The following is a 17,953-nucleotide window of genomic DNA, read 5'->3' on the forward strand; positions in this document are numbered from 1 at the left end:
TTTCTTCTTTTCCAACCCTAACCCAAGGAATAAAGGACAGGAGTTTCCACCTCTAAAATCTTCACTTTCAGACATTCTTGCTTTATTTGATTCAGTCCATAGTGTTGGACAAATTTATTTCTAAACCTGTTAACTTCTGAGAATTGGTCATCCATGATAAAAACAGTTTTGCTTTTCTGTGACTCCTTTCTCAGGAACTATCACATGGAAATGTAGATTTCTATTTCTATCAGTTTGTTTGAGGATAAGCCTAAATGGGTCTTAAATGTCTGAAGTAAAAAATGTGTAATGAGGAGTAAAAGGGCCTATCGGTAATGTAATTATTATAATGTTATAAAATAAAATAAATTTTCATTTAGCCAAATGAGAATAAGGTTAAAGATATGTGATAGTGAGGAAATGTCCATTATTCGTAGAATAAGGGATTTATTATGTAAGTGTATAAGCAAAGAATTACCAGATATAAGATTTGAGGCGAGTTCAAATAAGAAAATGGAACTGATAATATAAGAAGACTTAGATAGAAATTGTCTTTGAACAAGACACCTGGAAGGAAACGAACCAAAATATGTAGATAAAAGTGAATATTGAAACTGAGATGAAATTTAACTGAGAGATGAGGAAATGAGACTAGTAGATAGGATGTCTGAAAAGCAAGAGGTTATATTTGCTGATTTAGATTTCCTTTTTGTTAGTAGGTAAAGCTCTTATATAAAAGCCAGGAGGGAGGGTCAGTCATGCAAAGGAAGTCCGGGTGTGAGTACAGATGAAGACCAGACAGGCAGACATCTGGTCTTCCAGTCCCCTCACTGCTGGACCTCAGGTCCAAATGTGACTGTGTCTCTATCACATGTTTCACTCACAGCTCTGCCTCAACAGTGGAGGAAAACATTCTCATTCACACACTGAGGAGAGAGAGGTAAGAGGGTATAGGGAAGATGAGTTTAGGGAAGGCAGCATGGTGAGTGACTAACTTCCTTACTCTGATATCCTAATCATCATTTTCAAATACTTTATATCTTCTGACTGCGGATGGAGCTTGTGTAAGTAAATTCTGCTTTCCATTATAACAGGGCTTTTATATTTGGTTTGTTTCATATAGGAAGAACCCTATGTGATGTACAGGAAATCTGATAAGCCTTTGTATGGAAATGACAGATTTGAAGGGTATTGCCTGGATCTGTTGAAAGAATTGTCAAACATCTTGGGCTTCATTTATGATGTCAAACTCGTCCCTGATGGCAAATATGGAGCCCAGAATGACAAAGGAGAGTGGAATGGAATGGTCAAAGAACTTATAGATCATGTAAGCAAAAATGCATGTCTTATAGTTGAGTTTTAAGTGTCTGATAAAATGCATAGCTAGAAGTCAAAGAAAAAAAAATGATTCTAAGTCAGCATCGGAAGAAATGTTACACTTATTTGAATCCTAAAAATGGTTTAAAAAGTAGAAGGAAACAATGTAGAAATAGAGTTGCTTACGTAGAAGGGCAAGTAAGGACACAAATTGGGGACAAAAATGTATGGATCCATCCATCATACGGAAGAGTAAACCTGAGTGATTCTTAAATTTGATAAAGAATTCTACAGTTTGCGGCTCAAAGTCTCATCTTGTCAGCTGATTTTATGACCAAGTGGCTCCTTTTTTGCTTTATTTACATGCCCTTTTTAAAGACATACCCCTGCAGATTTTTCTTCCATTTACTTCCAGAATGTGTGTATGTCTGTGTGTGTGTGTGTGTGTGTGTGTGTGTGTGTGTGTGTGTGTGTATTTTATACCTTCTGGCTTCTCTTTGCTAGTAACTACCATTTCACAAACCTAACTGTGTAAATCAACTGCTTTTATAGTAAAGCCAATCATTACAGAAGCTTCTTGCATGAAAAACATTTGAAATTAAGAAGTATAGATCAGGAGTACCCAGAAACGTCCAGACATTTGCTGGGAAGTGATACAAATAAGACAATGATTTCAAACTTGCTTTTGCAGAAGGCTGATCTGGCAGTGGCTCCTCTAACCATTACCTATGTTCGGGAGAAAGTCATTGACTTCTCCAAGCCCTTCATGACCCTGGGTATCAGCATTCTCTACCGGAAGCCCAATGGTACCAATCCAGGAGTGTTCTCCTTCCTCAACCCCCTGTCTCCTGACATTTGGATGTATGTGCTCTTAGCCTGCTTGGGAGTCAGTTGTGTACTCTTTGTGATTGCAAGGTGAGTTCGAGAACTACTGAATTTACCAGAGATCTAGGTGTGCCTCAGACTGACATGTATGTTCTAGAGGTAAATACAGGTTAAGAACATTAAAGTGTTGTTTTAGTTTTGCCTACTGCTCCATTCTGTCAAGTTTGCCCTCACAAAGGCCATGCTGTAAATGAGTATCTTCTAATTTTTTATAAAGTTACTTTTAAAAGACAAGATGATATTTTTTATATGAATTTAACTTTCTCAGTATTTCAAGCAACATAAAATGTTCATTTACCCATTTTCCCTGAATTATATTATAACGAAAGCAACAGCTCACCTAATAAATCTAAAACATTTCAACAGGAAGAGTAAAATGCTGTCCAGACACTTGACCCCTGGAATATTCAGTTAAGCAAAACAGGAGAAAGTTATCTAGTAATTATTGTAGCAAATGAGAAATACTGGGATGAAACAAGGTTATGAATCCTCAGGAACAAAGAAAAATACTTTGAAGATTTTATAGAATTTATTTTTTAAAACTATAGAGAGTTAAAGAGAATTCTAGAAATAACTATGAAAAGAAAAATTACTAGCATGTAGAGTCTAGAGGCATGAAATATTTATGCTACCATTGATGATTCAGTTTAGGTTTTTTTCCTGAGATAACTCTATATTTAACCATTCCACTTTCCACCATTCTTCAAAGGATTTTTATACCTTTCAGTAGATGATATTTTCTAAATACCTTTGATGGTGAATTTGAAAGAAACACAGCTATTTTCTCTTTCTGTTGGCTTAAACATTTGATATCCCTAGATGGACCGTGTAAAAAAATAATTGCTTTTGTATGTCCCCCACTCATTTTCAATCTTTTTAATCTTTCAACAAAACTCAGTGAACTTTCTTCCCTGATCAATTTTTGTTTTCCCGCCAGGAATTTCGATGAGAAAAATTTCTTCAGGCTAGCTCTCTGTCATTGTCCACTCTCTGGTTTTGATGAATGCCAAGGAACTCTTTCCCTGGCATAATTATAAGGAATGTTTGGGAAAACAACCCAGGATAGAAAAGTCTTAGAGATCCATGAGGCACATATGGTCAAACTGAATGAATGTGTGCTCTCACATGTGGGTATTTATATATTCAACAGGAAATAAATGTTTTCTCCATACCCCATATCTTATCATTACCATACCCCAGATCATCTTCCAGATTTTGCCCAACTATTAACTACGTTTAAGTAATGATCAAAGCTCTCTTCCATATGTCGTACCACAAAAAAATAATATGTTAAAAGTAGTATAGTGATACTATCCTCTGGTACTTTAGTGCTCTAAATCAATGGTTCTCAACTAGGAGAGACTTTGTCTTTCAGCTAACATTTGGTCCTGTTCTAAAAACATTTTTTTGGTTATCACAACCAAGAGTGCAAAACGGTACTGGCATAAAGTGGGTACAGTTCATAGATGCCACTGAACGTCCTACAGTAGGCACATAGCTCCCCACAATAAAGAATTACCCCTAAATGTCAACAGCACCAAGATTGAGAGACAATGTTTTAAATAATTAAAGAAGATGTTGCTTTGGGTATCAAATTTTCAGAAACAAGTTGCTGAGCTTTGGGGGTGCATTTCTCATTACTGTCTACTAAGTGAAATTAATACAGCCCTAGAATGGCTATTTCAAACATGACTACTTGATGTACATTGTAACGATGGTTAAGACATTTTACATTGACTCGTTGTTCCATTCCTCTCCTCTGGGGCCCGCATCTGTTGGGTGATATTGGAGACAGTGGAGCAAACCAAACAGCAGAAGGAAGTGGGTTTCCATATCCCCCAGTCTGTGGTTCTGTCTAGGCTGTGATGTTGATGAGTAGAAGAGGCAAGACAATGTTGATGACCAAATATTTAGCATACTGATTTGATCATGGCCAGTGGGAAACAAAACATATCAGCAGCATCCAGAAGTTCTTATAAGCATACGGGCTAAATGTACCCTTACACTTGACCCCAACTGTGCCTTTCACTTGCCTTTTTTTGCCATCAGAACATGTCTGAATAATGTAACATTTGGTCATTTTCCCCTCCTTACTCTGGTTGTTTCTCTATCAGCTGTTAGTGACCCACAGCCCTATATTTTCTGACTTCATTCTATTTCTATTAAGAACACACCCTGCAATCAATACTATCCACTCAGTGTTCCTACTCACCGACAGCACCATTTATAAACCAGCTCTTCATTTAGCTTATTCTCCTTGTTGCCCCCTACTTGCTACCTCTCCTCTCACTCTGGGTTTTGGAAAGGTGGAATTGTATGCATCCAATGCACACTTGCAAACAGCATGGTGGTGGAACGTGGGAAGTAACTCCCTGAGGTACACAGGTGCACTGCCATGGGGATCATCCTCTCAACTATATTCATCTCTACACCCTTGAATCCATTTCCACTTCTACTTCATAAAGCCACTAAATATATTTTGGAGGTGATTCCCAAAGACAAAATCCTTGTTGAATATATGTGCCACTTCACTTTTACTTCACCATCATAGCTAGAGACCATGAACTTGGTCACTCTGCACCAAGAAGCCAAGATGTGAAACAGCTTTCTGTTATCACCTTAGTGGTTTGCATTCAAAATAGTGAAGTAGAAGTAAAAAAGTTAATCTCCTAATCATCTTTAGCTCTAGAGAGGCTTGAATTTGCGTTTTGAAGTGTATCCTTTTATGTCCTTTTAAAGGGGAAAAAATAAAGCCCATCACCGCTTTTGGACTAATGTTCTCACTAGACAGATGCTTAAAAATCATTTGCTAAACTGAATTGAATTCATAAAGTTAGACAAACTAAGGAAAACCATAAAAATTTAAGTTACTATGACTTGTTTAGTTTATGATTCTATAAATGTGCATCTCAGTGTTTTTGTTTTGTGGTTAACATTCTTTAATTGCTTTTTGCAAAATATTCAACCCCAAAGAATTATGTCCATCATGAATACACAATTTAAATAAACCAAATATCCAGACATACTGTCTGCTTACATTTTATGATTTATGTTTGCCTTCTTAAACCTGAACATTTTCTAAGTTGGCTTTGGCAAAAAACAAACTGTAACTCAAAGGTTGTAATACAAAGCCAGTGGTTATATCACAAACTCAAATAGAGCTCTCCCCTTTAAAAGATGAACATATCTCCCTTTCTTCATGAGGTCCAATATTCATTCTCAGCCATAAAAAGAATCCCTTAATTAGAGATCTTCAGTCTGAAGATTGTTTTATATCCTTCATTCAAGTAAAAGCTTGGCATATATAAACATAAACCCAAGATGAACCTTTATATTTCAACATAATGCTACTCCTTTATATGCAAATTTTGACACAGATTCTAAGCACATTTGTACCTTTCTCTGTTATTTTACTAAAGATCAGTATCAATTGGGAATAGCAACTTCAGAACATCATTGTGCGGGTCCTATATTAATTTTCCCCCAGCCTTCCTGATGCTGACATTGCTGTCACGTTGGCTACCTTTAAGCAGGCACTGGGCATTTCAAACTGAAATATCTACATCCAAGCAACAGGTGGGTCTATTGCATTATGAAAAACCAGTGTCTTATAGCCCAGGATCCTACTGATAGCTAATAGTCCTCAGTCCAACCCCAAATCACTCCGAGTCCTAGAGAGAAAGAACCTCAAATATCTCTGCAGACCAGGCAGAGTCATACTGCTGCTTAGGCAGTTTTCTTTTTTTCCATAGAAAATTAGACTAATTGTTCACTTAGAACTGCAAAGTATGAAACACTGACACAAGTTAAAAGCAGAATTTCTTTTTTTTTTTTTAATTTTTTTTTCAACGTTTTTATTTATTTTTGAGACAGAGAGAGACAGAGCATGAACAGGGGAGGGGCAGAGACAGAGGGAGACACAGAATCTGAAACAGGCTGCAGGCTCTGAGTGGTCAGCACAGAGCCCGATGCGGGGCTCGAACTCACAGGCCGTGAGATCATGACCTGAGCCGAAGTCGGACGCTTAACCGACCGAGCCACCCAGGCGCCCCAAAAGCAGAATTTCAAAGAGGAAGTGGTGAGGTCATTGATCAGAGCATACATGAGGAAGAAATACCTGACTATCAGGGGGTTAGTGGTTGCCAGGTTTTATGGTCTGTTTAGAAAACTCCTCCTTTTGAGTGCATGAGCCTCCTAATTTATTGCAATTAGTATTTTAAAATTATTGTACAAGTGACAATGATATTGTTGAAGTAACAGCATCTTTACTGTGCATACTGTTTCAATTAGTGGGTTCATTAATATCGGTATTCATTTCTTCAGCTCAGTAAACTACTATGGTTAGAAGAGTGTATAAATTCAAAACTTAATTATATTGTTGAAACAGTAATTAAAATGTATTGGCATGGCATTATCAATTGCAGCTATATTCACAAGCTTCACAGGAACCTGCGCTGTCAACCCTGCAGCTGTGGAGAAGGTTCAGTAATGAGTTGGATACCATTATTGTGGCGTAAACTATAAGGCTGTTATCCTGGTACCCCTAATTCTGATGAGGAGACCCTGTACACTTTCCAGAAGGTGTCCAGGGTTTTAGGGAATGGTTTTGCATTCAGAGGGTCTGCCCAGTTCCTTGTGCATGCTTCATAGTGTGCCCTGCTTTTTGCTCTAGATAATGTATTCACCTTAATCCCAGTTCTCCCCATTGTGTCAGCAACCTGCTATTGTTTACTGCTGAAACCTTATGGCTGGAGAGCATTCCGTATGTTCTTATCGGTTTTATGGGGTTTTAACATTACTCTAACGCTCCTGCTTGCATTCAAAGGACCCAATGGCAAATGGCAAAGCTTCCAGCCTAAGGACTCCTGCATTTTAAATCATTTCCAGATCACTTTGCCGAGCATCTGCTAATGTCTCTTTGGAAAAATAAGTGCCCCCTGGCAAGATAGCCCTACAAAATAACCACAGAGCAGGCAACTCCTTGGGCTACAAAGGTCAGACAGATTTTTCAAAAACAGAGAAAGAACCAAAAATCTCTTCCTCAGATTTTTATTTTCACACATCCCAGAGATATCTGGATTCCATCTTGTTTACAAATAAGGAAACTGAGGCCAGAGAAGTTAAGTGACTTGTTGAAGATCGACTTCCTAACCTGCTAGGACTGCTGATCAAGTGACTACAATCCGTCATTCTATCAACAAAATAAAAACAAATCAAAAGGGAAATTTGAATGTAAAGCTCTCCAGGGAGACAAGCTATAGAGTTAACACTCATGAACCCTATCCGTATCCCCTGGTCCAGGATACTTCTAAGTTTAAACTTTGTCTCTTCATTGAAAGATTATGATTTTCCTTTCCATATATGAACTGAACAAAATCGAATATACCCCAAATCCACACCTTCTTTTTGTTCACTAATTTTTTCACAATTGCAGGTCTTTTGATGCGTTATGAAATCATTAAACCACATACTTCTTTTAAGCATCCGTCCACAGATGCCCCTCGCAGGCAAGGCACCCCTTCACTTTGTGTCCCCCAGCCTCTAGCAACATAGTATCTTGACACTTGGTATGAAACCAGTGTATGTAGCAGTCATTGCTGCTTGGTGGGGTAAACACTTGGGATGAGTGAACCTTTCTTTACAGCCCAACTAGTTGTTCAGTAAAATGGAAATGAATGAAAACTCAGAAGAATCCAGTAAATGTAGGTCGGAGACGTACAATTCCAGCCAACCAAAGCACTTGGCCTAGAAATAAGAAGTTTGGTAAATATAATGTCTCAAGTCTCCTTTGACCTTGCCCACCAAAGCTGTAAGTTGATGAATATTGCCTTTACTGTTTGGGTTTGATTACTTTCACCATTGATTGTTGGGTTTTCTTTATTGTTCAGCAAGTTTTGTTGGTGCCACGTGCATTTATCTGATGTTTACAGACTGTTTCTGTTAACTATGCAGGTTTACACCCTACGAGTGGTATAACCCCCACCCATGCAACCCTGACTCAGATGTGGTGGAAAACAATTTTACTTTACTAAATAGTTTCTGGTTTGGAGTTGGCGCTCTCATGCAGCAAGGTACATCGGTTGCCCATCTTTGTCACAGGCATCCCAGAGTCTGCTGACAGGCTTTGTTGCTGGTAAACTCCACCCTAAAGCGAGAGGGTAGGCTGAAAAACCATCTCAGGAATCAAAAAAAAATAGAACCTGACCTTCCCAGCCAGTTCTAAAAATAGCAAAGATAAAAATGTGAACTAAATGGAACGTCTTGTTATATTTCTAAAATAAGACTTCTACCAAGCAGTGAATACAAATGTTCCTAGAAGGAAGTAAAGGTTAAAGTACCTTAGAAATGGTTTACAAATTTGCACAGGTGGAGGTATCAGATCTTTCCTTTTCAGCCATAACTGTGCAAGCCAAGGGTTCGAAAGGAGTGGAATTTGAATCCTTTGAAAATTAAGTTGGCTGACATTTTTCCAATAGCTGACACTAACTAAATTGTTCCCACTCTGGCAACCCTACTGGGATCCATCTCAGCTTGTAACTTTTCAGTCTTCCTTGATCAGTAAGCACAGCAACAGTAAACTCTCAAGGTTGAGGAAATGAAATCCAATCCACAGAGTTGTAATATATTTTCTATAGTTCCTATGATGTGGGGATTTTGATTTTGGTGGGGAAGGAGGAGGGAGTTTTTTTAAACTTTGGAAGAAATCCAACGCTTTCGTGGATTTTCCTCAGCTTTGATTCTAGGCGTATGGTCTAGAAAAGACTTCCCAAGATTAAATGCATTAATTTAAGAAAATCATAAGTCACAGATGCTGTCGCTTTAGAATAATCTGCTCATTTGACAATAAGCTGCTAAATAAATTGGCAGAGAAAATTCAGCAAGAATATATATTAAACATGTTTGTTACTTGGGGGTGAACCTAAGGCTTCTCATAAGGGAGTTGTTATAATACCACTGGAAATGTTTACATTCTGTGTCTACAAATGATAGAGAGAACAAGGGTCTGTAGTGTGGAAATGCCAAATATTTGAGGAAAGTGAGTAAATTCTCTCATCTGGCAGTTCAGCATAGTTTATGTGGGCATCGTTAAATACGTATAGACATAGCACCTAATTTACTACGAATCAGTTGGGTAAGTTTAGAGCATCGCACAGAACTTTAAGTTCTGCAGGAAAACCCATTAGAAGCTATATACTGCTTTACCAATGCATTTAATTTTTAGGACATTTATCTTGTAAGGAATTACTTTCAAAAAATAGGGAGACCGACCCCTCCCCCACACACTATAGCTTGCCTTTCTGTACCATTAGAATAGAAAAATATAGACATGGGTTTCAAAGAGCACGCAGCAAGTCCATGCAGGTATATATGATCGTGACTGTCTTGTGTCATATGAGTGCACCCACCTCCCCAAATCTCTTTCATATTCTGTTTGGAGTTTACCATCATCCACAGCAAACCATGGGATGCAGTGTCTGATCGTTACCACTACCTTGGGTACATGACAGTCAGCCCCAACCAGACTCTGCTTGTTTTTCAAGAAGTTTAAAAATATTTGTCAGTTGAAATATCATCGTATACAAATTTGTGGTACTGATGACTCCTAGTGCATCTGTCTTTAGCATGTGGCATTGGGCCAGGTAGCAACCTTCTGTATCAACTGTTGTGCTCTCTCTTGTTAGCAGAAGCTTGTCACTGTACTCAATTGGAAACCATTTGTTTAATTTCTTTTTTAATGTGATGATCAGACTTTCTCTTTTCTACAGAGCGTGAGCAAAGTCTGGATCAGGATTGGCTGTCATGTCTGCCGTAAAAGGCACTAAAGGGACTTCAGCAAGTATTGTCTCTCATCCCAAAATTTTCTAAGGATGTTTCACTCAACTTTTATTGCTTTCATAACTTCATTCTCTCTACTTCTGAACTTGGACAGATCATCTCTATTTGAGGAAAGCCATTTCTAAGTATTTCAGTTAACACTGAGGGTCATGAAAGTCACAAAACTATGTGACAATAAAGAACACAATGACATATCCAGAAATCTAATTTATATCATATGCCAAGGGTTTAAAATGCAATCTGAGTAGGTTTCTACTAATTATTTTTTTCAATTTCCACAACTTCATTCAAAAGTACATTTATTTTAAATATGCTAGATGCGAATTTGTATTTTTTGTTACCTGTCAGAGGTTGGTTATCAATGGGCTTATCCAGTTTTGCTGCCGCATAATACATAATTACACAAATAACAAATTACTACCTTATATTTTCACGAATGCTACAAAATAACAGAAGCATAAATTTATAGGAGAAAATCTATAACTATAAGCTAAGAAAATATATCTATATTAACTGTATTACTTCTTTCCCATGGCTATTTTATGAAATAAATGGTATTTTAATGATAAGCAACTAAAGATCTAAATAATATCACACTGCCAAAAGGCTGCTAGATCAATTAAGTACAAAGATATGAAACAACCTTGGGCATTAAACACACGCAGACACCCACAGGCATATAAATCCCATTAAACCACAAGATTAAAACAACAGCAACAAACTATCCCACTAAATCCTTGGAGGCAATTTAATGGAAACTATTATAAATCTGTGTAATATTACACACCCAAATTCAAACAAACAAAAGAAGGAAATACAAATTGCAATGAAACTATTTACCTCATTAAAAGAGAATAAAGCTCCTAGATTTCCTAAGAGCATTAGGAAAATATATCTGTTAATTCAAAGCCCGGAAACTCTGCCAACCTTGATCTGCTTATCATGAGCCCCGAGCTGGCTTTGATTTCATGAGCAATATGTGTGTCTGTTTATAGATTAAATTTGAGCATAAACTCGTTTATCTGTAGATTGGTAAACTCCAATTCCCCTTTCCATCTTAAGCCATTGACTACAAAACTTCAAAACACCCAATCAGAATAGCGAAAGAATCTTTGAAACCAGATATTTCCCCTGTTCTACTTCACGTTTTGGATTTTTACATTCAGGGTGTTTTTCTTCAACTTTTTAACTAGTCATATAAACTTATCATGCCCCCAAGTTCATGGAGGAAATGCCAAGTACAGAATCCATGGTGAATTTCAGGCAAGCAGAGTAGCCAAAATCTGCCCATGATCAGAACAACTGGAATGAGCCCTGCATATCCCCTTCTATCCCTTTTAATTCTACTACTGGATTTATTGACCTTCATAGCTCAGGTTGACCAACAGTTTTGAGCTAGGGAGTCTTCACAAATGTCTAACCTTTGTGTAAGGACACTTGGCCCATAGACCCTTTCTTTTAGAGAGAAAGGGTCTCTTAGAAAACATGTTAAGTGCCTCTCCATGTTATCTTTCACAATAATCATTGGATGACATATAAAAATGGATTTTTTTTTACCAGAAAGAGCCCCTTTCCACTTAAGAAACAGCCAGTCATTGATGTATAATTAATAAAAGAGCACTTTAAAAAAACAAAAGTATGTTTTTCAATGAATACATTCTCCTCAGTCAACTAAGAATATACATTAGAAAAAAAATAATTTTGACTTTAAAAGTAGCATAAAACAATGAAAAAGGATTCATCTGCTGTCAAGTGTGGCTTTATCCTATTTCATTTTATTGTAAAATCCTAATGTCTTATTAAAGTACATGAGACAAATGGCATAATATGTTAATCTTTTAAAAGTTTCTCATATCCTTTAACCTTAAATAAAAATATGTTAGCACTTCAAAGTTTTCATAGCTGTATAAAAACTGATAAGACTTTATTTCACACAATAAGGTACATATCTAAAAGTTTAATAAAAGCATCCAAAGATTGGGGGTTGACTTTTCAACAAAAAACAAGCAAACAAACTCAGATCTAAGCAACTAAACTAACTCTATAAATTTTAGACATAGAATATCTCAGGGTTAAACACATTTAATACCATCAAATGTCAATAAGTTGCATTTTAAGCAGTAATTGTGATTAGTGAAAAAGATTATTTAGATTTTGCTCTAATTCGAAAAAATACTTCTATTTCACCTACACACAAGAGAGCAAGTCTTTGATGGCTTTATAATTTTCATGTCACAAAAATGCATTATCTCTAGACTAGTGTTGAATCATAAGTCTTCTCTCTTTTAGCTTTGCTTAACACTCTTATTCTGGTGACACCATCACAGGATCAGAGCTGATGCCCAAAGCTCTATCAACCAGAATAGTTGGCGGGATATGGTGGTTTTTCACCTTAATCATCATTTCATCCTACACTGCCAACCTGGCTGCCTTCTTGACAGTGGAGAGAATGGAATCCCCCATAGATTCAGCAGATGATCTGGCAAAGCAAACCAAGATAGAATATGGGGCAGTCAGAGATGGATCCACAATGACCTTCTTCAAGGTAAGAAACTGACAATGGGTTCTCAATGGTTACCTCATACCAAGGGGAGGGAAACGTGGAATAGAAGAGTCTCTCTTAAAAATAAAGATGGGGGGGGCAGGTTTAAAAAAATAATAAAATTTACTATGACACACTCCCATTACAAGGAACATATGTGCCCCCAGCAGTCAGTATAAAGCAGTTTCTCTGGTTCCTCTATCCCCAGTTTAGTACACTCAGATCTATAGGTCAGTATCTTCTTGCCGTCACTAGAACAACAGCAACAAAAATGCTGTTTTCTGAATACAGCTCAACTACCCATTAACTAATCACTCATGCGTGGAACCTATAAAACGAAGATTCCTTAATTTGAAATTCTGACAGATTACAGAATAATTGAATATCATTGTTTTGTTCTTTCTGTTCTGTATCTAATGAGATAGAAACGGATAACAAATAAACATATTGACACTGGAATTTATTTGGAGATTCAGAACCAAAAACATTCTGAGGGAGTCCAGTCAAATATTGTATCTGCACCAGTGAGGACGGTGCCACCAGGGTAGCCTGAAGCTTTCCAATAGCTTGGAGTGCCTTCCAAAGCACCAAAGGAGAATTAAAGTTAGAGTCACATAGTTTTATTGTCAAGTGCATTTCATTGTTCCAGTATTTGTAATTACTTACTTAGAGTGATGCAACTGATTTCTTCCTTGCCTATGAAATAAGCCTTAGTACTTTTATTATGCAATCTCGGACACAATAGGCTCCATGGGTAGGCGGGGTGGTGGGATTTCAATAGATCCTGGGAGGTGTAGAGATAACAAAAACACCTTAGAGATCATGAAGGTCAGCCCTTGGCTTTACTTATTAAGAGAACAAAGCCTTCAGAAGCTAAATTATCTGCTCAAAGTCACAAGCCTGGTCTATGACAGGGATGGGTTAGACCTTCTTTTAAGAGGCAACTGTACATGTGAAGACAAAGAAAAAGAAAAACAGTAGCGCAACCGAAATAAATTCTAAAAACACCCGTGTCAAGGTTTCACATCTAGATTACCAAAAATGAAGTTGTCATCCCAGGATTGAGTAGATACTAATTTAGGAATAAAAAAACTAAGGGTGAAAAAAGGAACAATTCGTTGTTACCAGTGTTGGTTCACGAAAACAGGTACCACTTATGCAGTAAATTTTATTCAACAATAACAATACTAATTAATAAATAAAAATTACTTTGTTTTAAGAGTAAACTATACCCAGAGGTTTATCAAAAACAGAGCACCATAAAAAGTTAGGATTTACTTTTCCTCTCTGTTAGAAAAAAATGATTTTTAAACATTCTTTTCATTTTAAGAAATATGTCATTGATTTAGTGAATGTATAAAGGGCAGTGATTGTTTCTTCCCTAGACGAGTGTTGTTTTAAGGACAAATGACATTAAATATATGGCTTTCCATGCTTCTGAAAGCTTGGATTTTTGTAAAATCAATAGTGTGAAGAGACAGAAGTTACTCCAAGCTAGTGATTCATCACGATGCTTGTCAGAAACCAGGAAAGTTACCTGCAAGGCATATAGGACTGAGGGACACTGCCAAAGTAGAATTGGGTATGTCTGAAAAAAATCTGAAATGATTTACCTCTTTCACCAGTATCAGAAAGTTTTAAAGTATTGGGAAGTAGATAAGTAGAGGCAGAGAAGATTCTCCTACCTTCTGGATGTATACGACAAATACAGAAGAGAGAGAGGCTGCCGTTTGCAAAAGCAATGGGCCTGACGTTACTCCTGTGCAAATCATCTGTGTATTCACAAAGCATCCCTTGGCCTCATTTTGATCTCTTTCTGCCCACATGCCTCTTTGTATATAAAGGGTGCTGGTCCCCATTATTCCAGCAGGACCCTGGGGTGGCCACATTACAGTGTGTTGGATAGCGCATTTCCCTACAACAGTCATGAGCTACTCTCACAACTTCTACTCCCTGGGCATTTTCATAGAGGGTTCCTGCTTGCTCCTTGGCCCTGAAAATGAGGCACAAATGAAAGTGGTCTCTCAGGTCACCAGGCAAATGATGATTCAAGAAACATCTCAGGGAGAAAGAATGTGATCATAGTACCAGCAACAGCAGTGAAAAGTAGCAGCATGCCCAGCACCCTAGCTCATAGCCACGCACTCTGTTTCTAAATGTTCTACATAGATGATCTCATCTGATCCTCATAAAGACCATTTGAGGCAAGTACTGATATTATTCCCATTATACAAAGAAAATGAGGCACAACTCAGTTAAATAGCTTGCCCCAAATTTACAAATCTGTCAATGGAAGAGGCAGGCTTCAGCCAAACCTCAGAGTAAGCTCCTTGAAGGTAGAGAATTTCTTTCTTTTGTTTGCCATTATGTCCCCAGAACCTAAAGCAATGCCTAGCACATAGCAGGCCCTCAGAAAACATGTTTCCAAAAACCAAACAAATGTACTAATGAATTCTATGAAAGATGGAGGGAGGGAAGAGAGCAAGTGTCTTTGTCCATTCAGACTACTGTCATGAAATACCACAGACTGGGTAGCTTATAAAAAATAGAAATGTGTTTCTCCACTTCCAGAGGCTGGAAGTCTGAGATCAAGGCGTTAGCATGGTTGAGTTGAGGGCCCTCTTTCAGGTCACAGACTCTTTACTGTATCCTCACATGGAGGAAGGGACAAGGGTTCTCTCTGGAGCCTCTTTAATAAGGCACTCATCCCATTCATAATGGCTCCATCCTCATGACTTCAACACCTCCCAAAGGCCTCACTTCTTAATACTATCATCTTTGGGGGTTAAAGATTCCAACATACGAATTTCAGGGGACACATTCAGACCACAGCAGCAGGGATAATAGAGACCCACACAGGAAAAGACACTGTTGCCATGTTCCTCGATTTACAAGTTAGCTTGTAGCCCAGCAACCTTATTTATCAAGAAGGAATTTATTTGTAAAAAGAGAACAAGGACTAAATCCGATTTAGTTTTCCCCTTGAGGGAGGCAAGCTGTCAGAAAGCTTCAGAGGGATACACACTCAGGGTTCTTAAGCTGGATTACTCCACAAGGGAAAGAAACATTCCAGGCTGTCAGCTCTCAGGGTAGTTCCACCTGGAGTCACTGAGTGACAGTAGTTAATGGTCAAAAACCTCAGTCCTGACGGTGCTCTTCATTACCATTTCACCTCGGCTGTGCCATCAGGGCTCCCTCCCTCACTTTCTCTCAATTGAAGACAATATCCTCTCTTGGGCTATTGAATGAGTAAGAAAAACCATCTTCGCTTAGTATAACCTGGATGAGAATCTATTTTGGGGTCATAATCCATTTGCTCAGATGGGTCTCATCTCCACTCAACCACAAGGAAGGTTCTAATAAGAAGCATTTTATCACACACAGTGTAACTTCAAGTGCTTTTGTTCCCAGGGGAAGAAACTTTTTTTTTCCTACCTCTGGCAGCATCCAAATGGTAGAAATCTGTCCTTTTGTTTTCAAATTGATTCTAAATGGTTTTTAGAGCTATGGAATAGGAAGTACCGAAAAGGAAAGAACTGTAGAAATTATCAAAATTTGTGAAGACACAAAATACCCTAATTGCTCACATGTGGTCTCTAGACCACAAGAATTTAGAGAAGTTTCTCTTTGAAAAGTGTGGCCAGAAGTTGCTTACTAAAGTTTCAGTCAAAATCTATTGGGTTTTTTCCGCTAGACTTTTCTACTCTTGCAGACAGCACAACCCTAGATTTCAAATTTAGTTTACTTGATTTTCAACATGAAAAACACCCCAAAATTTAATTTGTTCAAATAGCTCAGGTGAAATTCCGCTCTCTACCATCTGAATTCAGGTAAGGCTGAGGGAATAAATTGACATCTATTAAGCAAGTGTTAGTCAAGGTACTATGTGTCTAAGACAGGAAAGGCTGAAGCAGTTTTCCTTCACTGAGTCATTTGTATACAGAATAACTACATTGGTCATCAGAGACTGTGTTTACACAAGAAAACCAGGGTTAAATCATAAATTCAATTTCACATGATTCACAAAGCTCTAGGTGGACACCTGGAATTTGATATTGTCCAGAGAAAGGAACAACTCTTAAGTTTTGTGGCCAAAGTCACTCTGTTAATGATGCTTATTAAACATTATATTTTCTCAAGGTTGTCAGCACTTTGAGTCTTAAAGTCTTCAACACTAGGGATGATATAATATCTATTTGTTCAAAGGATGTCAGTTACCACTAGGCCAATTACCAAGACAAGGTTAAAGAGAGGAAGAGTATTTTATCAGCCATCCAGGGACTGTTAAAGATGTCTCAGGAAATCCCCTGATATTTGGGGATCTTTTATTTCTCCTTGTCTTGTTTGTATTGCTAATAAATGAACTCTTTTTATAAGTCAGTGTTTTAATAATTTAGAATCTCAAGAGACTTCATTTGGGAGAATTTTTCAACAAACTCCCTTTTCTTTATCCCACTAGGGATAATACTAAATCATAATATGATATTAACTGGATTGGTTTCTCAACTCTCTGCTGCAGAATTTCTTGGTTCTTTCTAGTGTTTCAAATGCTTGAACGGTAAAAGTTTTCCCTGCCCTTCTAACTCCCCAAGACCACCACCAGCATCTTAGGAAGTACAAAGATCAGTCAGTTCATGGCCAACCTGTGGACACAAGGTGGGTGTAGCATCCCCAAGGTCAACACGAACCATTACCTCATTTATACCCAAGAAAATTGACAGCAATGGCATCCAGCTCCAGCTTTCCCTTTCATAATGGAGCACTAAGACATTAGTTTTCTCCATCTCTCATAGAAGGTAAGGAAAGTACAAAACTTCTGTTCTTTCTCCTTGATGTAATTCTATTAATTACCTTTCAGGGTAAAGGGAATAGTCCAAACTTTGGTCTCATGATGACAGTTTAGCAAGTCACATTTTTTTTTCCAGTTAAAGAAGGCCTTGTTGTAAAAAGTCTAAGCACAGTTTGAGATCTAAAAAGGAGGATATCCCAGTGCCCCTTGCAAACCAACCTCCAAACAGAATAATGGTGCCAGTCTATTGTTCAGAAATAGAGGATACCAGCCAGTCTTCTCAGGAGATATGCCTAACACCAATTGCTGGGATATAAATTAAAATTTATGGTGAAGTGCTTCAGATTACGTATTCTGGAGCAAGGCAGCATAGCTTCAGATTCTGACTTTATTAGCTATATTAGCTAAGATAGTAATTGGTTTGTTATTAGCTTATTAGCTATACTGACCTTGGCAAGTTTTTTAAACTCCATGCCCCTGATTTCCCTTTCTGTTTATTGAGGATAAAAGCTAGCTTATAAGATTATTTTAAGGAATAAATAACTTCATAGAGGTCATGTGTTTATAATACTACTTGGAAAATTGCAAACAATCAGGACGTTAGA

General features: G+C 37.7%; 1 protein-coding gene across 6 annotated transcripts in view; it reads left to right on the top strand.

The window, feature by feature from the left end:
- Positions 1-17,953, top strand: part of GRIK1 (glutamate ionotropic receptor kainate type subunit 1) — a 379,538-nt gene that overhangs the window by 330,089 nt on the left and 31,496 nt on the right. For all 6 annotated transcript variants that reach the window (XM_040484086.1, XM_040484081.1, XM_040484082.1 and 3 more), the window contains 4 exons: positions 1,103-1,306; positions 1,988-2,211; positions 8,134-8,252; positions 12,345-12,562. In XM_040484086.1, coding sequence (XP_040340020.1) covers positions 1,103-1,306; positions 1,988-2,211; positions 8,134-8,252; positions 12,345-12,562 — 765 coding nt within the window. The remainder of the gene's footprint in view (positions 1-1,102; positions 1,307-1,987; positions 2,212-8,133; positions 8,253-12,344; positions 12,563-17,953) is intronic.

This window comes from Herpailurus yagouaroundi, unplaced genomic scaffold, assembly GCF_014898765.1.
Source record: "Herpailurus yagouaroundi ecotype Mexico unplaced genomic scaffold, PumYag 162, whole genome shotgun sequence".
Lineage (NCBI taxonomy): Eukaryota > Metazoa > Chordata > Mammalia > Carnivora > Felidae > Herpailurus > Herpailurus yagouaroundi.